Source organism: Berghia stephanieae, chromosome 7, assembly GCF_034508935.2.
Source record: "Berghia stephanieae isolate SIO BIC M18660-M18661 chromosome 7, UCSD_Bste_1.3, whole genome shotgun sequence".
NCBI lineage: Eukaryota > Metazoa > Mollusca > Gastropoda > Nudibranchia > Aeolidiidae > Berghia > Berghia stephanieae.
In genome coordinates this window covers 7,299,887-7,324,371 of record NC_088366.1, presented here as the reverse complement: position 1 = coordinate 7,324,371, position 24,485 = coordinate 7,299,887, and the positions used below count along the sequence as shown (strand labels likewise).

The 24,485-nt window shown below is 35.0% G+C and overlaps 1 protein-coding gene across 3 annotated transcripts in view; it reads right to left on the bottom strand.

Annotated features, from left to right (window-relative positions):
- Window positions 1-12,714: 12,714 nt before the first annotated feature.
- Window positions 12,715-24,485, bottom strand: part of LOC144976455 (phosphatidylinositol-3-phosphatase SAC1-like) — a 41,500-nt gene continuing 29,729 nt past the window's right edge. Inside the window, exons 18-19 of one of the 3 annotated variants that reach the window (XR_013646109.1) lie at window positions 16,336-16,651; window positions 12,715-13,035 (exon numbers count right to left, since the gene is read on the bottom strand). Coding sequence is in view for 2 of the 3 variants with exons in the window: in XM_078920746.1 (XP_078776872.1) it covers window positions 16,515-16,651 (137 nt within the window). In the remaining variant the exon portion in view is untranslated. Of the gene's footprint in view, window positions 13,036-15,711; window positions 16,652-23,426; window positions 23,447-24,485 lie in introns of those variants that run through there. The other 2 variants (XM_078920747.1, XM_078920746.1) reach the window with 2 other exon arrangements.

The window sequence follows — 24,485 nt, the reverse complement described above, 5'->3', positions numbered from 1 at the left end:
TTGCTTTCTGTCTTTGTCTTGGGATAAGATAACTTAGTTTTGTCCTGACCCTGGCTAGGGTCCTTGGCCGAAAGGGAAACAGTTGAATGTATAGTTATAGTTTTGGGAGATGATATTTTTTTCCTTGTAAATCATCTCTTATATGTATTGTTATTTTTCTATTTTTAACATATGATTTGTAACCATTTGAGTGTATTCCTCTTAGTGGGATCTTGTGCTGGTGTCTGGGTGAGACTTTCAGGTGATCTCAAACTAAGTACTTTGATAGTGTGCTCTTGGAATCTACGTCTATTTCTTATTTGAACCAATTCCCCTTTATCTTACCTTTTCTTGGGTGCTTAAATTGTATTTCTAGAACTTTTTACTCCAATTTTCCTGGGTGGGGATCCTGACCTCCCATAGTGGGCAGGGAGGTACATGCTGTGTCTTCTATCCCCCCATACCTGTTTTCCAATTGTTTCCTGTCGTTGTCTTGGTATTAGATTACTTAGTTTTGTCCAGACCCTGGTCGGAATCCTTGGCTGGGAGGGAAACAGTCGAATGTATAATTATAGTTTTGGGAGATGATATTTTTTTCCTTGTAAATCATCTCCCTGTTATGCATTGTATTATGTTTAGTTTTCATATTATATAATATGATTTGTAAACATTTGAGTGTATTCCTCTTAGTTGGGACCTGTGCTTGTGTCTGGATGAGACTTTTAGGTGATCTCAAACTAAGTACTTTGACAGTGTGATCTTGGAATCTACACCTGTTCCCTATTTGAACCAATTCGCCTTTGTCTTACCTTTTCTTTTGTGCTTTAATTGTAATTCTAGAACTTTTTACTATCCCATTTTCTTCCTTTTTACTGGCGCTGATATGACCTTAATGTGTTGCAAGCGCCATAAAACCCTTAAAAACAAAACAAACAACTCCAATTTTCTTCCTTTTTACTGGCGCTGATATGACCTTAATGTATTGCAAGCGCCATAAAACCCTTAAAAACAACAAAACAAACAGTTTGTAAACATTTGAGTGCAGTCCTCACAACAGGATCCTAATTTTGTTTCCCTCATTTGAACCAATTCCCTTTTGTTTTACTTTTTCTCAGGTGCTTGAACTTCAAATCTAAAAAACAAAAATATATCGTACAATATCCACTAAATGTGCTCAACAGGCTTTACAAAGGGTCCCTGACCAACAGCAACATGTAACATTTAGAACGAGACATCAGGCCTGTTAATCGATGTTACAATTTTTCCGACAGAGACAACGCTGTTAACAGCCAGGTACTCATTTTATACCCAAGTACGGTGAGAGAATATGAGTAAAGAGTCTTTTCCAATGATACAACTATGCACTGAGTGAGGCTCGAACCCAGGACATTCTGATTCGAAAGCAAGTGTCATACCACATAGCCACACATCTAGAACTTTCCTTCATGACCTTCCTTTTTACTGGCGCTGAAATGACTTAAGAGTGTGGTAGCGCCGTAAAACCCCGACAGACAAATAACACAGGTCTCTTAAAATAAAAAAAAATATTTAAAATTAAAAATTCCTCGTTCATCCCCTTGGGGAAATTTGTCATGAGGGTCTATTCCAAGACGAGGTGACTTGCTCAAGGCCACATAGCACAACATCAGCGGTTGATCGAACTCGGTACAAAGCAAAGACCGTACTGCTGATCATGCTGCTTCCTACAAAGATCATTTATCACAGCTTCTTTTACATGACTGGGTCTGCATACTTACATAATGGTGGGTCTACGTACTTACATAATGGGGGTCTAGTACTTACATATGGGTAGTATTACATATGGGGGTTACGTACTTACATAATGGGGGGGTATATGTACTTACATAATGGGGGGTGGGGGGGGGCGTCTACGTACTTACATAATGGTAGGACTACGTATTTACATAATGGATTATATATAATTACTCAAGTTGCTCCCCTTTGTTATTAGCTAATTGACTTTAGTTACAGCTTAATTAGTTATTATTCATTAAGTCCATTGTTTAAAATATTATTTGTGCTTAAAAATACCAGAGTGACATTCCATGCACTAGAGAAAGATTCACTCTTTGTTCTTTACATTCCATATTTGAGTTATATTATTCTGTCCTTCTACTCACAATATTGTTCCGATATATTTGTATATACTCTAACTTGTACTCAGAAATAAATTGTTCTTTCACAGTTAATCACTTAACGCTTTTTGGTTGAGTGATTCCACAACAGTAAGCTGGTGCCGTGTCAAAAACACATTCATTACCTTTATTGATTTTCGATGCCCAAAATTCAGATTCAAGTTTCAATGCAAAGTTTCAGATCCAAATTTCAGAATGCATTTTCAGAATTCTAATTCAATCAATTCAAATCAAGTTTTCAGAATCCAAACTTTGCAGAATACCAAAGTTTTCAGAATTCCAAGGTTTTCAGAATGCCAAAGTTTTCAAAGTTTTCAGAATGCCAAAGTTTCAGGCTGTTTTTCTTTTGTTCTGTTTTCTTTTTCAGTATTCATTATTTTAAAAAAAATATATTTTAAACAAATAAAAATAAGAACAGTTCATAAATGCATATAAGTTTAACTCAAATTTCTTGCTATAGTGGACAGAGAGGCAATTACCGTGTCTTCTATCTCCCTATGTCTGTTTTCCAACTTGATTTCTGTCTTTGTCTTGGGATGAGATTACTTGATTTTGTCCTGGCCCTGGCTGGCTACACTGGCTTGGAGGGAACCAAATGTATAGAGTTTAGGGAGATGATCTGTTTTTTCTTGTAATCATCTCTCTTTTATGCATTGTATTATTATTGTTTTACATATTATAAAGGATTTGTAAACATTTGAGTGTGTTCTTCTTAGTGGGGACCTGTCATCTGCATTTTTTGCCAAATTGGGACCTAAAATTTGCCCAAAAACCCCCCAAAATTTGCCAAAAAGACCAAAATTTGCCGAGGAGAACTAAGCGTTTCAGTAAAAATTAACCGCGATACAGAAAAAAAATAGATAAAAGACAATTTATTACATTTAAGGAGGTTACATTTATTAATTTACACAAGTAGTGAAGCGTTGTTACAAAGATTTTAAAGGATCATTATCCGTAGAGAGTAGCTTCCCTTGGTTTGGGCCCAGGCAAAGCTGCAACATTTCTCAAGTTTCGCACCTTTTTTTTTTTCGTTATTTTGTTTTCGCTTCTATTTTTTTCCCAAAATTTGTCACGCGATTTGCCAAGATATGCCAATTTTGGGAAATTTGCCAAAATTTGCGGATCGCCCTGATATTTGCGGCCGCAAAAAATGCAGATGACAGGTGGGGACCTGTGCTTGTCTAGATGAGACATTTTTTAGGCGACCTCAAACTAAGTACACTGAAAGAATGTTGTGATGTTGGAATCTACATCTGCTACATATTTGAACCATTCCCTGTCTTACTTATTTTCTTGTGCTTGTAATAAATCTATACTTTTTTGACTATCCCATTTTCTTTCTTTGTACTGACACTGAAAAGACCTAAATGCAACACATTAAGGTCATATCAGCGCCAGTAAAAAGGGAGAAAATGGGATCGTAAAAAGTTCCAGAATTAAAATTAAAGCACCCAAGAAAAGGTAAGACAGGGGAATCGGTTCAAATAGGAAACAGATGTCAATTCCAAGAGCACGCTATCAAAGTACTAAGTTTGAGATCATCTGAAAGTCTCATCCAGACACAGGCACAGGTCCCAAGAGGAATACACTCAACTGTTTACAAAACATATACAATATGTAAACAATACAGTGCATGACAGAGAAATGATTTACAAGGAAAAAAATATCATCTCCCAAACCGAACTATGCATTTGACTGTTTCCCTCTCAACCAGGTCATCCGGCCAGGACAAAACCAAGTAATCTCATTCCAAGACAAAGACAGAAAGCATGTTGGAAAATGGATATAATATAAGGATTTATTTGTTTGTTTTTAAGGGTTTTACGGCGCTTGCAACACATTTAGGTTATATCAGCACCAGTAAAAAGGAAGAAAATGGGATAGTAAAAAGATCTAGAATTACAATTAAAGCACCCAATCAAGAGAAAGTAAGACAAAGGGGAACTGAGAACAAATAGATGTAGATTCCAAGAGCCTACCATCAATGTACTTAGTTTGAGACCATCTATAAGTCTCATCCGGACACAAGCAAAAAATCCAACAAAGAGGAATACACTCAAATGCTTACATTTACATTCAAATTAACAAATGTAAGAGAATACATAACAGAGAGATGATTTACAAGGAAAAAAATATCATCTCCTAAAACTAACTATACATTTGACTATTTCCCTCTCAGCCAGGGTATCCGGTCAGGGCCAGGACAAAACCAAGTCATCTCATTCCAAGACAAAGACAGAAAGCAAGTTGGAAAATGGATATAGGGGGATAGAAGACACAGTATGTACCTCCCGGCCCACTATGGGAGGTCAGGAATCCCACCCAGTCACCTAAACATCTCATCCAGACACAAGCACAGGCCCCGACTAAGAGGAATACACTCAAATGTTTACAAATCATATACATGTAAATAAAACAATACAGTGCATAATAGAGAAATGATTTACAAGACAAAAAAATATTATCTCCCAAAACTAACTAAAAAAAAACAACAAAAAAACTTGAGCTTTTATACACGTATAGCGCAATATCCACTAAACGTGCTCAAAGCGCTTTACAAGAGGTCCCTGGCCAACAGCAACACATAACATGTAGGACGAGACATGACGCCTGTCAGGTGATATTACAAATTTTTGGGACAGGGATAACGCAGGTACTCATTTTACACCTGAGTACGGTGAGAGAATGTGAGTAAAGAGCCTTCTCCAAGGAGTCAACTATACGCCGAGCGAGGGTCGAACCCAGGACCTTCTGATCCGAAAGCGAGTGTCATACCACTAGACCACATAGCTGCACAACTATGCATTTGATTGTTTCCCTCCCAGTCCCAGCCAGGACTCCGACCTGGTCCAGGACAAAACCAAGTAATCTCATTCCAAGACAAAGACAGAAAGCAATTGAAAAACAGATATAAGGAGATTGAAACAGTGTAAGTTCCTCCCTGCCCATTATCCTCCCCCAGTGTGCTTCTTTAACTCACTCAATCCTAGAGATTTTTGCTACTTTTCAAAATTGGAAAAAAATGTATTAAAAATGAACATGTACATAGTTTTATTCAACTACCATTAACATGCAAAAACTAAAAACATTAGCTTGATACTACACCTATAACTTGTCTCAGAAGAATGTAGTAAATAGGCATAGGCAGGGCTGAGAATGACTGGTCACAAAAAAGGAGGAAATTTTTCATCGTGAAGATCATGACCAATCTATGCGACCGTAACCTATAAATTAGAATTTCACTAAAATTTACTGAGATGCGATCCAACATTTGTCTCGCAGCAATTTCTGACACAACTCGGTGGAATTTCAAAAGTTGAAAGTGTAATTACAACATTTGGTGGTTGTAGTAGGGATGATGATGCTGTGGTGGTCGTAGTAGTTAGTGGTGGTGGGGATAATGTGGTAGTGATTGTAGTAGTAGTGGTCGTATGGATGATGATGTAGTGGTTTTGGTGAGTGTTTTTTATTCAGTGATGATAATGGTGGTGGATGTAGTAGGAGTGGTGGTAGGGATGATGATGTGGTGGTAATTGTAGTAGTAGTGGTATTAGAGATGATGATGTGATGGTGATTGTAGTAGTAGTGGTGGTAGGGATGATGATGATGTGGTGGTGGTTGTAGTAGTGGTAGTAGGGTTGATGATGTGGTGGTGGTTGTAGTAGTGGTAAGAATGGTGATGTGTTAGTTGTAACAGTAGTGGTGGTAGGGATGATGTGGTGTTATTTGTAGTAGTAGTGGTGGTAGGGATGATGATGTAGTGGTTTTGGTGAGTGTTTTTTATTCAGTGATGATAATAGCAATTTGTCAAAAAGGAGGAAAATGTTTCGGTCTATCGATCAAACACAAGCAAAATAACAGGAACATAGTTTTTGTATTAGTATTATATAATAATAATAATAATAATGCTGAAAACTTATATAGCGCTATAACTCCGAGACACCAGACTCTAAGCGCTTAAATTACAAATTACTTTGGCTGAAACATACTCATTCACACACACAAGCACACACACACACACACACATACACACACACAACACAACACACAACACAAACCAAACCTATCTTGCTTCTCATACCATCTACTAAAATCGAAACAAATATGTTTTAAGCGAACGTTTAAAAATAGACAAAGATTCTTTTTCACGAATGCTCTGCGGTAAGGCGTTCCAAATAGAGGGTCCGAAATGAGAAAAGGATCTCATTCCAGCATTTTTCCGAATTCGAGGGACAACTAGTTTTGTGGAATCACTGGCCGAACGTAAGGGGCGGGGTTTTGAATATCTTTCAATTAGTTCTGAAAGGTAGGAAGGGGCAGTACCTTCAAGACAACGATACACTAAAACACAAGCTTTGAATTTAATTCTTTTCTCAACAGGCAGCCAATGCAGGTCATGAAGTAGAGGTCCGGCAGAGTCGCACCTACGCTTCATAAATACTAGTCTGGCAGCGCTGTTTTGGACAATCTGAAGACGTTTCAGATTGTATTGCGAAACGCCAAACAACAGAGCATTACAATAATCCAATTTCGATAGTACGAGGGACACAACCAGGTGCTTGGTCACATCCTCAGATATGAACCGTCTAATGGAAGCAATCTTTTTTAGTTGGAAAAAGAGAGATCTAACCAAATTATTAACCTGATGCTCCATCGACAGTCCAGAGTCTAAGAATGTGCCAAGGTTTTTCACTTTGTCAACAATTTGAATAGAGGCATCCCCCAACTTCAAATCTGTTTCACTTTTCCACTTCCTGTTCCCCACATACAGCACCTCCGTCTTATCATCATTCAGTTTCAGTCTGTTCTCATTCATCCATTTCTTAACACTTTGGATACAATTTTTACTATTGGCTGATACTTCTTGTAAATTTCTCATATTGGAAACGCAGTACAATTGCGTATCATCAGCGTATTGATGGTAAGACAGACCAAAACTTCTGATGATTTTAGACAGAGGGCCAACGTACAAAACAAAAAGAACGGGTCCAAGTACTGAACCCTGGGGAACCCCACAATCAAGAAAGATTTCCTCCGATCTATATTCATCCACCGTAATAATCTGTTTACGATTAAACAAATATGACCTAAACCAATCAAGCGCTGTACCAGACACGCCATAAGTAATTTCAAGACGTTTGAGAAGAAGATTGTGATCAATAGTATCAAAAGCAGACGATAGGTCAAGCAAATTCAGCAAAGAACATGAACCATTGTCTATAACAGAGAGGAGATCATTAACAACCCTAACAAGTGCGGTTTCCGTCGAATGATGTTGCCTATAAGCAGACTGAAATTTTTCTTCAAGACAATTATTTTTAAGATGAGACAGTAATTGTTTCAAAACAAGCTTTTCTAAGATCTTAGAGAGAAAAGGAAGATTAGAGACAGGGCGATAGTTTTTTAAGTTCTCTTTATCGAGATCAGGTTTTTTCAAAAGGGGTTTGACATGAGCAACTTTGTAAATGTCTGGTACAGCACCTGACTGCAACGAATTATTAACAATACATGTAAATGGTGTTAAAATTACATCAATGCATTTTTTTAAAATGGCAGTATTTAAGGGGTCTAAATCACAACTTTTAGTTGGAGACGACATAATGCAATCACGTAAGTCAGCTTCAGTAATCTTTGAAAAATGTGTTAACGAATCACCATGAAACTTGTCAAATGTTGTAGGGATCGATTCAGACGAGAGTTCCTTCCTGATGGTATCCGTTTTTTCTTTAAAATATTGACCAAAGCGAGTTGGTAGATCTGCACGATCGATTAAAGATGGGAGAGCTGGTTGCGTCTGTTGTCCCAGCAGTTCCTTGGTCAAGGCAAAGAATTGTCTCGAACGTCCCACGTTTTTGAGGCTTTCTTCATAGAATTTCTTTTTGGCCCTGAAATAGTATATATATAGTATATTACTTTTACTAGTATAAATCCATTCTTACCATTAGACATAAATTTACTTTTTTAAACATTTGATGAATTGTCCTTTCCACATGTTAAAGGCCTACAATGTTTTTTTTTTCAAATAAAAGGCCAGAAAGTGTTGTTTTGTTTTGATTTTTACTTTATAAAAATATTTTGTTGGTAACCGAGTGATTATTCAGCTTATATATACAACCCAAGAATTTCTCAATTTAAAACCAGAGAGAGAGAGAGAGAGAGATGGTTGCGAGAGAGAGAGAGAGAGAGATGTTTGTTTGTTTTGTTTTTAAGGGTTTTACGGCGCTTGCAACACATTAAGGTCATATCAGCGCCAGTAAAAAGGAAGAAAATGGGATAGTAAAAAGTTCTAGAATTACAATAAAGCATCCAAGAAAAGGGAAGACAAAGGGGAATTGGTTCAAATAAGAAACAGGTGTAGATTCCAAAAGCACTCTATCAAAGTACTTAGTTTGAGATCACTAAAAGTCTCATCCAGACACAAGCACAGGTCCCTGCTAAAGGGAACACACTCGAATGTTTTACAAATCATATATAATATAAAGAAAGCATAATACAGTGCATAACAGAGAGATGATTTACAAGGAAAAAAAATATCACCTCCCAAAAAAATAACTATGCATTCGACTGTTTCCCTCCCAGCCAGGACTCCGACCAGGGCCAGGAAAAAACCAAGTAATCTCATTCCAAGACAAAGACAGAAAGCATGTTGGAAAACAGATATAAAGGGATAGAAGACACAGTATGTACCTCCCTGCCCGCTATGGGAGGTCAGGATCCCCACCCAGAGAGAGAGAGAGAGAGAGAGAGAGAGAGAGGGGGGGGAGACTTTTCTACCAGAATAGTTTATGTATTGGTCTTATGAATTCTATATATAAAAAAAAAAGAAAAGAGAAAGAGAGAGAGAGAGAGAGAGAGAGAGAGAGAGAGAGAGAGAGAGAGAGAGAGAGAGAGAGAGAGAGAGAGAGATCAAAAAGGCAATAGGTACCTACACAGAGAAATAATCCAGACCCATTTATCCCTCCCCTTCAACCATCAACTAGCTAATCAAAGAACACTACTGGTCTTCTGTATCAACTGTGACATCTGGCGCCATTCTGTCTAGCCCGACGTCATAAAAACGGGACCGTCACCAAATTTCACGAGACTGAGCACAGGTGTCAAAATATGACACAAGACATAATGGTGATTTTGTGGTTTTGAGGAAAATGCTTGACACAGCAAATTCAGTGGAAAATTTCTGAGAAATTCTCAAAATCACTGTTTATTTATCCAAAAAAAAATTTGAAAAAGGAGGAATTGTGATGGGGATGGGCGGAGATAAACTACCATCTAGGCGGAAATCCGCCTTTAGGCGGAAGATTCTCGGCCCTGCATAGGGTAAAAGTAACCCGGGTAAACAACGAATATAGTCGGTGTTAGGGTTGAAAGAGTTAACCCTCTCCTCACCAACTACAGAAAAATCGTCACATTCGTTACGATACAACTTACAACCAACATTTTTCTTATTCAAATTTCTTTTGTACATTATACAATTTAAAGAAAATTGACAGTGTGTTGAAGAGCATGTTTTGCTAAAGAAATTATTTATCGCAAGAACTTTACTGCTGTTGTGTTCGAGTGATAACAAATCTATTTTTGTGTTAGTCGTGTGTGAAATCCTGAAAATGGCTGGTAAGTTAATGAGAGAGTTAAAACTCATTCCTACACACATCAACATGAGAACCAATAATATGATAAGCAAGGCAAGGCAAGGCGTTGGCATTTTTTCTTAACACATCTTTATTCAATACTTACTCCGTACACACTTGAATCGGTGAATCTCTGGACTTTATCATAATTATACACACGGTACTTATAATCATACTCCATACTACGTCATAAATAATAGTTATATATACAATATACACTCTCTAACAGTTGTAGTTAAATCAGTTTGTGATGGTCAGATATTGGTGAACACAATGTGCTGGTAGGATGGTTATTTTATTGTAAAAAGGGAGGGGGGGGGGTGACAATCGACTCATCTAAAATATAAACCAAAGAAATGTTACCAGAGTTATCGTTTATTGTTTTAAAGGGATCTACGAGGCTTGCTACACATTGAGCTCATTTCAGCACCAGTACGGGAGTGAATAGTTCACATAGTACGTCAACAGTTAGGGGGAGGGGGGGGGGGGGGGGTCTGCCAAATGATGACATGACACGGGGGAGGGCGGGGGTTCGGGCCAAAGTTGCTATCATCAAAAAGTACCCAATTAACATTCTTCAAATTAACATAAAGTTAACATAAAACCATAGTGACGTGACTGGGAACAAATTTGGTGTCAACAATAATCAAACGAAACAAATCAAAAACAGAACACAATAATAATACGTACTTTACAAAGGTACTGAGGTTTAGGCTGCGACTGTTTTAGAGTGTATTAAAAAGACGGTAATATATATATATATATATATATATATATATATATATATATATATATATATATATATATATATATATATATATAACCTAATAATGCATACAGATTTCTATAATATCTTCATGCATAATAATCATCCCTACCCCTCCTAGAACCAAAAAAAAAAAAAAATGAAAATGAAAAATATAAAAAAGTGAATAAAGAGATAAATAGGTACATAATAAAATAATACTCTTTTTAAATATTTGGAAAAAAAAAAAAAAAAAAAAAAAAAAAAAAAAAAAAAAAAAATATATATATATATATTATATATATATATATATATATATATATATATATATATATATATATATATATATATATATATATATATATATATATATATATATATATACAATAACCTCATCACCTAACAATGGAATGGACCAAATGCTAGAAAATGAATTTAAAAAACAGAATAATGAAATCTCTTTCTTTCTTTTCTTACCATATTTATATTTTGTATATTATTTATTGTTTGTTTGTTTTTGTTTTGCTTGTTTCTTTGCTACTGTAAAACTCCTCAACAACAGCTTCAAAATTCTCCCACATTCCACCAATTGGAAGGTGACATTGTCTTTACAGCATTTGAATCACCCCAACACAGACCTCCATACTATCACGAAAAATTCGTAGATTTACGAAATCTTGGGTCCAATTTCAGACCTTGATGAGCATCTCTAAGTCAATATAAAACGTATTGAAAATGAAAGTTGATGTCAGACTACAGAATTTTAAGGTGTTTGACGTGTTAGTGAATCCTTTTGAGGTAGAATTTGTTGAAAAGTTGAACTACAGCGACTACAATTTTTATCTCCCACAAAAATGACGAATTTTGACATTTTCAAGTAAGCAGGTTACCCCTAGCATAACACCTGATTGAGACAAGTGGTTACATATTATCAGTTATTTCATGAACATATTTTATATTAAATACCATTCAATGCTTCATACATACAGGAAAATATTCAAGGTTAAATATGTATTTAAATAAACGCACTAAAATGTTACAAAGCTTTGATAAAATATTACAAGGATATCGGGGGAAATCTAATTTAGTTCTGTTTCAGATTAACACAAAGAAGATGTGGTTAAAATAGCTTAAAGCTATGATAATGTCGAAACATGATGTGAAAAATCTAATTTAGTTCTGTTTTCAGATTAACACAAAGAAGATGTGGTTAAAATAGCTTAAAGCTATGATAACGTCGAAACATGATGTGAAAAATCTAATTTAGTTCTGTGTTCAGATTAACACATTTGCTTGTTTGTATTTAAGGGTTTTACGGCACTTGCAACACATTTAGGTCATTTCAGCGCCAGTAAAAAGGAAGATAATGGGATAGTAAAAAGTTCTAGAATTACAATTAAAGCACACAAGAAAAGGTAAGACAAAGGGGAATCGGGTCAAATAAGGAACAGAAGTAGAATCTAAGAGCACACTACACTGTTAAAGTACTTAGTTTGAGATCACCTAAAAGTCTCATCCAGACACAAGAACAGGTCCCAACTACGAGGGATACACTCAAATGTTTACAAATTATATATATAATATGTAAACAAAACAATACAGTGCATAACGGAGATGATTTACAAGAAAAAAAAATATCATCTCCCAAAACTATCTATACATTTGGATGTTTCCCTCTCAGCCAGGGTATCCGGCCAGGGCCTGGACAAAACCAAGTAATCTCATTCCAAGACAAAGACAGAAAGCATGTTGGAAAACAGATATAGGGGTATAGAAGACACAGTAAGTGCCTCCCTGCCCACTATGGGAGGTAAAGAACCCCACCCAGTAAAATAGAATTGTGTTCTTAGGTAATATGAAGAGTGAGAAAACAAATTTACAGGGTAGAACATATTAGAAAAAAGGTAATAAAAATTGAAAAAGGGGTGAGAGGGGGGAGGGGGAGAGGGGAAGAATTCTGAAAAAACAAAAGCAAAACAAAACTACAAAATGCAGGGATAAAAAATGAATCGTAAATGTGAAATGTGACCAGTGTTTATGTAAATTATCAATACGGTCATACAATGTCTTAACATGGTCACAATGTTGGATGATGCTGAATACCATCGGTGAGCTCTTTGGATTTTAGGGTTATGTAGTAATGTTTTTGTAGTTTCTGATAATGGCTGAAGATGGGTTTTGAGCCCGAAAAATTCAGTCTTTGATATTTTGTTCTTTTTTTTTTCATATTTATTTTTGTTCATTTTAAAAGTTCTCTTCTCTTACATGTAGTAAGAAGACTAGGTTCAAATCTGTATTGTCTTATCATTTTTTTTTCTTCTGACCCCGAGTTCACCAAATAGTAGTTGGGTAGCAGCTGGGTCTAGATTATATCTGGTGGAAAGTACTTTTGACATGGACTAGCATCTCATTCAATGGATAGTCGGTAATTGTTACCGTTGTTTTTAACAATACATGAAAATGTTGCTGCTTGAAGCTCGAAGGAAAAACTAATGATAAATATTGAATTATTAGACGAAGACAGATACTGTGGACGTTTCAGGTTTCCCCTTTATTAACAAAACAAGATGAATAAAACACTACAGACGAATGAGATTCACCTTAACAATGCCATTATCACAATCACATAATCTTATTTGTCTGTAGTGTTTCATTCATCCTGTTTTGTTGATAAAGGGGAAACCCAATATGTTCACAGTATCTGTCTTCGTCTAATCAATTGAAGCTTACAATTCACTATTTATCATTGTTTAATGATACAGAAATATGAGTAACCACAATTCCCGTTCGGTGAATAGCTGGTAATTGTCACTGTCGGTTGATTTAACCATATAGAAATCTGGGTAAACTTTGACTCCGATGAGATGGACCTTGCCAATTTTATAGCAGATTTATCTTATTGAAACTTTTCATAATTTACAGTCACCACTCGAGTCCCTGACTCTAGTTTAAAATCAATTTATTTTCTTTAAAAAAAAAACAATTAAAAAACAAAAACAAAAAACAACTCAAAGACCGACTGAATATTAAAATCTGGCAAGTGATCACAATCAGTGGAATGCATATCAGCGAAAAATGTGATTAATTCAAAACATCCACCACAATGAAAAAAAATATTTTAAAATGTTTTTCACTTTGATGATATTAACAATGTATTGCTTAGTAAGGATCAGCTCACACAAGGTGAACTGATTTTCATGCAGAAAGTGGCCATAGCGCTTGGCATGGACAAAAACTTTATTAAAAAAAATAAATGATAATGATTACAAAGTTAGACAGACACAGAGAGAAAAACAAAAACACCAAAAAATCTGGGTTTTTTTTGGGTTTTTTTGGGTGATTGGAAAAAAAACAAAAAAACCCAAAAAACATCAATCTCAAAAGTACGATTCTTCATAATATGAATTATCACTTTCAAATGTTGTTTAAGGATTGATGGTGAATACTTGGGTTTGGCCACAAATTCGAATTCAAAGTTTGCAGGTTATGTTTGTTTTTAAGGGTTTTACGGCGCTTGCAACACATTTAGGTTATATCAGCGCCAGTAAAAAAGGAAGAAAATGGGATAGTAAAAAGTTCTAGAATTACAATTGAAGCATCCAAGAGAAAGTAAGACATAGGGGAATTGGTTCAAATAGGAAACAGATGTAGATTCCAAGAGCACACTATCAAAGTACTTAGTTTGAGATCACCTAAAAGTCTCCAGACACCAGCACAGGTCCCCACTAAGAGGAATACACTCAAATGTTAACAAATCATATATAATACATAAATAAAACATAATAGAGTACATAACAGAGAGATTTACAAGGAAAAAAATATAATCTCCCAAAACTAACTATACATTTGACTGTTTCCCTCCCAGCCAAGGTATCTGGCCAGGGCCAGGACAAAACCAAGTAATCTCATTCCAAGACAAAGACAGAAAGCATGCTGGATTGGAAAACAGACATAGGGGATAGAAGACATAATATGTACCTCCCTGCCCGCGATGGGAGGTCAGGATCCCCACCCAGGCAGGTTATTTTACTCGTCTCATTTCTATTGTGGTATAAGATCATGGTGGCACAAAACACAGACAGAATGGCTGCATAGCACGGTAGGTACACGTGTTGTGTTGGGTGTATTTTTTCAGGGTTTTACGGAACTTGCAACACATTTAGGTCATTTCAACACCAATAAAAAGGAAGAAAATGGAGTCGTCAAAAAAAATAAATTTAGATTTAAATTTAGATTTAAAAGCACATAAGGAAAGTAATACAAAGGGGAATTGGTTCAAAAAGGGAACGGATGTAGATTCCAAAAGCACACTATCAGTGTACTTAGTTTGAGATCACCTATATGTCTCATCCTGACACAAGCACAAAGAGGAATACACTCAAATGTCTTCAAATCATATGTATGTATGTAGAACAAAAAATAATACAGTGCATAACAGGGGGATGATTTACAAGAAATTAAAAAAAAACAACATTATAATAATATTAATAATCCTTACCCCGTATACACAACTATGATTATACACTTGACTGTTTCCCTCCCAGCCAAGGACTCCGACCAGGCCCAGGCAAAAAAAAAAAAGTAATCCCATTCCAAGACAAAGACAGAAAGCAACTCAGAAAACAGATATAGGGGATAGAAGACCTCCTGCCCACCATGGGAGGTCAAAGACCCCACCCAGCAGTAATGACTGACGAGACTCCAGATGTCCTTGATCACGGCTCAAAAAATAGAAATAAAAATCAAGTGGAAATAGTGAATCACGCGTTTGAAATTAAGTAACTTGTTTTTAAAAAATAAACCTAATTTGAAAAAATTGGAAACGATAACTAAAACAATAACAATAATAATAAAATTAATGATACTACTACTACTACTACTACTACTACTAATAATAATAATAATGATAATAATAATAATAATGATAATAATAATAATAATAATAATAATAATAATAATAATAATAATAATAATAATAATAATAACAATAATAATAACAATAGTACAACAGTATTCAAAATATTTTCTCCATCACCATTAATAATATCACTATTAGTCTTAGTATCATCATTATTATTATTAAAACAACAGAGCATAATATGAAATGTGACCCACCATATCCTAACAGTATTACGTCAGGATGAATCAAACCACGAAAAGTGAATTAAGAATCAAAGCGACGAGACATTTACTAATTTTGGAATTTTTTGCAATGTAAGAATTGTATATTCATTCCCCACCATATAACGAAGAGAATAAAACCCAAGATTCATATTTGTGGCCATAGATTCAATTCCCAGTACCTAGTTTATCCTGACACGATACCCTTGTGAGATGGCAAGCCACAAATGCTACTACAGAGCACCTTGCCAAGTTTTAAAAGTTTAACGGCATTTGCGACAGATTTAGGTCATTTCAGCGCCAGTAAAAAAGAAGAAAATGGGATAGTCAAAATATTCAGAATTACAATTAGTGCACAAAAGAAAAAATAAGATGAAGAGGAAAGGTACAAATAGGGAACAGATGTAGATTCCAAGAGCACACTAGGTATCATTGTGAATAGTTTGAGATCACTTAAAAGTTTCATCCTGACATAAGCACAGGTTCTCAATAAATAACTCAAATGTTTACACATCATATGTTCAAAAATGTTAACAAAATTACAGTACATAATAGAGAGAAGATTTACAAGGAAAAATTATTATCATCTCCCAAAATTTCAACTACACAATTGACTGTTTCCCTCTCAGCCAAGGACTCCAACAAGTGAAAGGACAAAACCATGTAATCTCGTTCCAAGACAGTGACAAAAAGCAACTTGGGAAACAGATATAGGGGTATAGAAGACATAGTAAGTGACCTCCCTGTCCGCTATGGGAGGTCAGGAACCCCACCCAGCAGGTCCAAAATCAGCCGATAATGATAGATCCCTGAAGGTTTACACCAATCAATCAATAAGTTTGATTTCGATGTTCACACGATGAAGACGCCGTCCTGACCATATAGCTATTCTGTCTTGAATTTGGACTCCGCTAGCTGCGGCTGATCTACGAAAGCTGTGCCAAACATGAGGATAGAAGCCATTGACAAGCCAGAAGCCACACCCCAAAACATCACGTACAGCAACTGCTCTGTTACATGCTCTGCAACAAAATGACAAATAAATGTAGATATACATCATGCATCACATGTGTCATTGCATTAATTATTTTTTTTTTCTCTTCTAAAAAAAAATAAAAATATAAAAATTGAGCTTTTTTATATAGCGCAATATCCACTAAACGTGCTCAAAGCACTTTACAAGGTTTTCACTGGTCAACAGCAACATTTAATATGTAGGACGTGACATAACGCCTGTTAGGCGATATTACAATTTTTCGGACAAAGACAATGCTGTTAACGGCGAGGTACTCATTTTACACCTGAGTACGGTGAGAGAATGTGAGTAAAGAGCCTTTTCCAAGGACTCAACTATGCACCGAGCGCGAGGCTCGAACCCAGGACCTTCCGTTCCGAAAGCGAGTGTCATACCACAAGACCACGTAGCCGCACAAAATAATGTGCTAAATATAAGAAGTACACAAGTAAACTGCCCATCCACCATACTGCCTTGGGGTCCAGCATGGCTCACTGGTACAGTCTTTGCTTCGTACCCTGAATGTACGGAGTTCGATCACCCGCCTGTAGCCTTGAGCAAGCCACTTTGCCCTAGCTCAAAATGCAGCGCTGCACTGCGATGATGCCTGGGTTATTCCAGTGTTCCCTTGGAATAGACCCTAGAGACAAATATCCCAGTTGGGATGAATAAAGGGAATTTCATTTATTCATTTATTTATTTATTTTTCATTGCTGGCATTTGTCAATTCATTTCACACTGCATTTTGGGCATTATTCCAAACTAAGCATCTTTCATTGCCAGTGTTCATTAAATACCGAATACAATAAATATTCGTTACTTTCAGCCATCGTCTTTCAATCAGTTTTTACTTAAAGAACTGCTGTGTTAAGGGATGGCGTGGGTCTAATTATTAGGAAAATCCTTTAACTCATTCAGCGTCATTGGCCACACAGTGCAGCCAGTCTTGAAAGACAAAAACAATAATGTAATCTAATCCAACTTTCTACAAAAGTACTATAAATTGAACCAATGGTATCATTTCTTTCATCAGAACATTCAATTGGACCTAGGGGGGTATTTTAATTGAGATTTTGCACCGAATTCGAATTTTGCTTTGTCTTATCTTGTCATTCTCATGCTGCGTCAATCAGGTATCAGCCATTTTGTGACGGAAATGCGAATATAACCTCCGCACTCAAAGAGCTAAAAAATTGATTTTGAGATTTTGGTGGAAAACGATATTTTATTATCTAAGAAATAATTTCGTCAAAGTGGAACTCTTCAAAATATGCTGTAAAGGCACAGAAAACATAGTAAAGGGAATACTGGTGGTCAGAAAAATGTGAAAAACAGAAAATTATTTTGCTATTTTCTCAAAATGTCATTGTTCTAGGGGTATGGGATACTGTGCCAAATATTTCTCAGAATCCATTCCATGAAATTGTCTGAAACTTTCCACAGTTATCACAGATATAACGTATCATGTTACCAAAGAGAGATTGTTTTGATACAGTGTGTGTATTTATGTTACCAAAGAGAGATTGTTTTGATACAGTGTTTTGATACAGTGTGTGTATTTATGTTACCAAAGAGAGATTGTTTTGATACAGTGTGTGTATTTATGTTACCAAAGAGAGATTGTTTTGATACAGTGTGTGTATTTATGTTACCAAAGAGAGATTGTTTTGATACAGTGTGTGTATTTTAACTTGTAATCCAAATTATACATTTTAAAAACATCAATTTGCCCGAAAATTTTGATTCGCAACTTTTTACAACTTCGTAATATTCTAATAATTAATTCCATAAGCTAAAGCTGTAAAATCTCTCTATGGTCACACAAAAAGCTACAACGTTAATAAGATGGAAGAATATGGAGGTCATTCCTTCATTAGTTTTTGTGGAAAATTTGCCACAATATTTTATACTTTTTTATACCAGACCACTGGAATCAGGATGCAAAATGAGTATCAACACAGATTATGTATTTTTTTTTTCACCAAAAATGCTATTTTTTATACTATAATGAATATACAGAAAGATTTAAAACTGCCCAAAATAGGTAATTAAATTTCATTTTTTAAAAACGCACACCGTTTTGTTTTTAAATTTTCTTTGTCTTAAACAAAAAATTTTCAGCCGTTATTTTCATTTTAGTTCAACACTTTGTAGTAGAAATCAAACACAGACAATTCCAAATTAAATGAAATTCATTCTCATCATTGACGGGTCAAACAGAACAAGACATTTCTTGGGATTGAATTGTTGGGGTGGGAGCATGTATGCATGTGTGTGTGTGTGGGGGGGAAGGAGCAGCAGATGCAAATAGAGGAAGCACGCTTCTCTCAGGGATTTTTCATTCTCTGAAAACTTGTCGATTCAACTGAGTTACTTGCTATGGCAAGCCTACTGGTACCCTCTTATGTGGTCAAGTGGTACGACACTCGCTTTCGGATTGGATGGTCCTGGGTTCGAGCCTCGCTCGGTACATAGTTGAGTCCTTGGAAAAGGCTCTTTACTCACATTCTCTCACCACACTCAGGTGTAACATTAGTACCTGGCCCCTTGTAAAGCACTTTGAGCATGTTAGTGGATATATAAGTTAGTGCGCTATATAAAAGCTCAATTTAAAAAAAAAATATTTGAGTTCAGTGCCCACCTGAACTTCCTTTTCTGAATAGAATGGCAGATCAAGACTAAAGTCACTACACAAAAATATAAAACCCCAACATTTTTAACACGATATCCAGGGTGAGGTCTGTTTCAAGAGTGTCTTTCCCTCCCATGTAAAATAAACAAATACTAACAAATAAGCTGGGTATTTCTCTCTGATATCAATTGGAGTAATTAATTCCCTATAATTTCAATACAATCTTTTGAACAAAACAAAGATCGGTTTATTGGAAAGGAATTAAAAGGCTTGGAAAATAAGGCATTTTAAAATTCAAGCATTTGAGAGAGAGAGAGAGAGAGAGAGAGAGAGAGAGAGAGAGAGAGAGAGAGAGAGAGAGAGAGAGAGAGAGAGAGAGGAGAGAGAGAAGAGAGAGAAGAGAGAGAGAGAGAGAGAAAGAGAGAGAAGAGAGAGAAAGAGAGAGAGAGAAGGAAGAAGAGAGAGAGAGAGAAGAGAGAGAGAAGAAGAGAAGAAAGAGAGAGAGAGAGAGAGAGAGGAGAGAGAGAGAGAGAGAGAGAGAGAGAGAGAGAGAGAGAGAGAGAGAGAGAGAGAGAGAGAGAGAGAGAGAGAGAGTTTTATAATTGGTGGCAAGCTAACATTTAGAGACGATGCAATATAAATGTAAACAAAAATGGAGAAAATATCTTGTTCAATTATATAGTAAAATTATGCTATAAAGCAAAAAGAAAGCAAATACAGTCGCGTCTCTCTAATCCGGATTCATCCACAATTCAGATGCCTCCATTATCCGGACAAGACGCCTGGGAACGGATTTTTTCTTCTTTATTGGTAATTCATAATCCAGTTATTATTGTTTCCGGATCTGAACACTTATTTTGGGAATAAGTATTACAATGTAGAGGATTTATGACTCTGCATTCATACTGCAACCACCATTGAGTACAGACGATACAAGTTATTTTTCATTATATTTTAATTTTTTTTTTCCACGTTTATTTGTATATTGTTGTGCTGACGAAGGGTTTGTATCCGAAACGTCCATTGTCTGTTTTGTTCCCATACGAAGCCTTTCCATTTTCACTCTTTCGTTAGTATTTTACGATCATCGGCTTCAGGCAGCCCTTACCGTTTTCTGATTTATGACTCTATAATCCGAACATCAAACTGACCGATATCGTCTGTCCACCTATTCTTCCTCAATTCAATCAAAGTATAATCTGATTATGTTTGTTTGTTTTTAGGGTTTTGCGGCGCTTGCAACACATTAAGGTATATCAGCGCCAGTAAAAAGAAAGAAAATGGGATTGTAAAAAGTTCTAGAATTACAATTAAAGCATCCAAGAATAGGGCAGACAATGGGGAATTGGTTCAAAAGGGAACAGTGTACTTAGTTTGAGATCAACTAACTTCTCATCCAGACACAAGCACAGGCCCCTACTAAGAGGAATACACTCAAATGTTCACAAATCATATATAATATAAAAAAAACACAATAGAATGCATAACAGAGAGATGATTTACAAGGAAAAAAATATCATCTCCCAAAACTATAACTATACATTCGACTGTTTCCCTCCCAGCCAAGGAACTCCGGCAAGGATCAGGACAAAACTAAGTAATCTCATTCCAAGACAACGTCAGGAAACACTTGGAAAATGGGTATGGGGGGATAGAAGACACAGCATGTACCTCCCTGCCCACTATGGGAGGTCAGGATCCCCACCCAGTATAATATGATTAAAACGCTTTGTCACATCCAAATATGTTGCAGTGAATGACATCATCAGTCAGATGGTGAAAAGGTTTGAACTGAGATATTGCCAAGTTTAGTTAGAAGGTCAATTTTAATCCAAAATGAGTTCTTGTCATAAATGATTAAATCAACCCTTTTTCTACATCTTCGGGAAATATCAAAGCTTAATTTCACTTCTGAATATTTTTTACAGATAGTCAAGTTTTGCTGGATACCTTTCCCATACATCTGACCATAACTTCATAAAAAATCACCCGATTTACTTCAAATAAAGTCATTGTGGCGATACAGTGTGTGTGTGTGTGTGTGTGTGTCTGTGTGTGAGTGTGTGTGTCTGTGTGTTTGTGTGTGCAATAATCAACAAGTGTCGAAGTGACTGGGCTCAGTGTACACAATCCAATAGGCACTGCCAAACCAACCCCATCACTTGGTGTTGATGACATTGGGCATACAAAGGCTGTTGTTTACAATTAAAAAGCAAACTTGAGCTTTTATATACGCACTATCCACTAAACGTGCTCAAACAGCTTTACAAAGGGTCTCTAACCAACAGCAACATGTAATATGTAGTACGAGACATGACACCTGTTAGGCGATATTACAATTTTTTCCGACAGGGACAACGCTGTTAACAATCAGGTACTCATTTTACACCTGAGTACGGTGAGAGAATGTGAGTAAAGAGCCTTTTCCAAGGACTCAACTATGCGCCAAGCAAGGCTCGAACCCAGAACCCCTCCCGATCCGAAAGTGAGTGTCATACCACAAGACAACACAGCCACAATTAAGGTAAAATTAAGGTTTTATGTAATGAAAAAAACAGCAAATAAATCCAAACAAACATCACCCCTTTTTTCAAGAACCCTCCAGTAAACACAAGTATTTTTTAAAAAACCCACCAAAATAATTTTAAAAACACATATAAATAAAAACTGTTCTAATAAACCACACATTAGCAAATGATTAACTCACTCAACCCTCACTCCGACTATATCCGTTGTTTACCCGGGTTACTTTTCCCCCATGCCTATTTATTACATTTTTCTGAAACAAATTATAGGCGTACTATCAAAGCTAATGTTTTTTTAGTTTTTAAATGTTAATGGTAATTGAATAAAACTATCTATGTAGGTACATGCTAATTTTTAATACATTTTTTCCAATTCTGAAAAGTAGCATGCAAAAATCTCTAGGATTGAGTAAGTTAAAGCGGTATTGTCCGATTGTTGTTTGCCGCAATGATAAAAAATTACATGCCACAGTCAAAGGCCAAAACTGCATAAAGTGTATGCCACGTTAGGGACAGATTCCACTATCCGGATGTGGATGTCTCGGCCATTCGGGCAGAATGCTGAGTCTGGAGCTGTTCGGATTTGAGAGACGTGACTGACTGTAATTATAACTATTTTTTAAAACAAAAATATATGTATCCCACTAAACCAATCTGGTAACATGCCAAATTGAATCAAACGCTAAAAATATCAAATTGAAAACCTTTAACCTTTCGGATGAACCAATGCAATTTCCTAAACTTGAATAATAATAATAATAATAATAATAATAATAATAATAATAATAATAATAATAATAATAATAATAATAATAATAATATAATCATCATAATAATAATAATAATGACAATAATAATAATAATAATAATAATAATAACAATAATAATAATAAATAATAAAAATAATAAATAATAATAATAATAATAATAATAAATAATAATAATAATAATAATAATAATAATAATAATAATAATAATAATAATAATAATAATAATAATAATAATAATAATAATAATAATAATAATAATATAATAATAATAATAATATAATAATAATAATAATAATAATAATAATAATAATAATAATAATAATAATAATAATAATAATAATAATAATAATAATAATAATAATAATAATAATAATAATAATAATAATAATAATAATAATAATAATAATAATAATAATAATAATAATAATAATAATATAATAATAATAATAATAATAATAATAATAACAATAATAATAATAATAACAATAATAATAATATAATAATAATAATAATAATAATAATAATAATAATAATAATAATAATAATAATAATAATAATAATAGTAATAATAATAATAGTAAAAATAACAATAGTAATAAAATAAAAACAATATTTTAAAATAATAAACGGTAAACCAGTAAAATTGGGCAACCCTTTCCACACTGACTAGAAATGTTATTTTGGGCAATTTGATTGGTTTGCTCACTCCAAACTCATACCAGATTGTGACTGCAGGTTACATATTATGAACATGAATCGTTATAGATATTGAAATTTAAAAAATCCAAGCAAATAAATATGTAAAAAAAAAACCAAACAGGACATAAACTTCAATGACAAGGATGCTCTACTCACTCGTTTAAGTCTTTTGCCACCTGCACCGATATGTAAAATCATATCCGTGATTTGATATAATATCTTTATAAAGTATATATATATATGTATGTATAAAGTATAATTTTATGGTATAGATAGTTCGAAGATGACGTCACTCAGGTCTTTGTTATTGTTTTTTTGCCATCCGCATTTATGAGTAATACTCACTGAACCGTATTAACCCGACTATAAATGTTCATGGAAACACACAGTTTTGTTGTGTGTTGGTCCGTTATACTTCCAGATGGCAATGTTATGAGCTTCTTAGCCAAGCGCATGCTGTCTATAGTACTGCTTAGATGCAATAGGTCATTTCTTTATTTTTAAAATTGTAGAGCGTCCCTCTCATGGCCAGGCGGAGGTACTGTAACAATGAGGTCATGGGTTCGAGTCCCCATAGCCGCAAAAAATGTTTTTATTTTCTAATTCTGGCCATGTTCCTACTCACTTCATTTCTTCTTGATATCAACATAAGGGCACGCTCCACTCACTTTTCTGAATTAATATTTACATATTTAGCAAACGCTTAAATGAGATGTCAGGGGCATTGAAAGCTATTGAGTAGAGGAAAAGAATTTTAAGCCATAATTTTTTTTTAATAAATCAGTGAATTTTATGATTTGGGGATAAGAAATTGCATTTATCCCACTCAACATAATCCTTTACAAGGTGGCCTAACAAATAAATGAATAAATAAATAAATGAATAAATAAATTTATAAATAGATACACTAATCACAAGCCTGAAAATCTTGAATCCAGAAGTTGATCACGCTTCTATAAATAAAGTGCAGTTTAAATTTTTACATCTTAACTAAGGAGAAAGCTTAGTGAACCAAAGAAAAATACAAAACAAACAAAAAAAAATGAAAAAATAAAAAATCCCCTCTAACTTTGTTCTCATAAAAAAACTCCAGCGATTTCCCAATGTACTTTGACTGGTAAACTCAAACTTTTAACTAAACGTTCGCCATTAAAATACTATTTTAGAGGGGGGGGGGGGGGTTCAGCTGAACAAGCACCAAATTTGAGGCAGTGG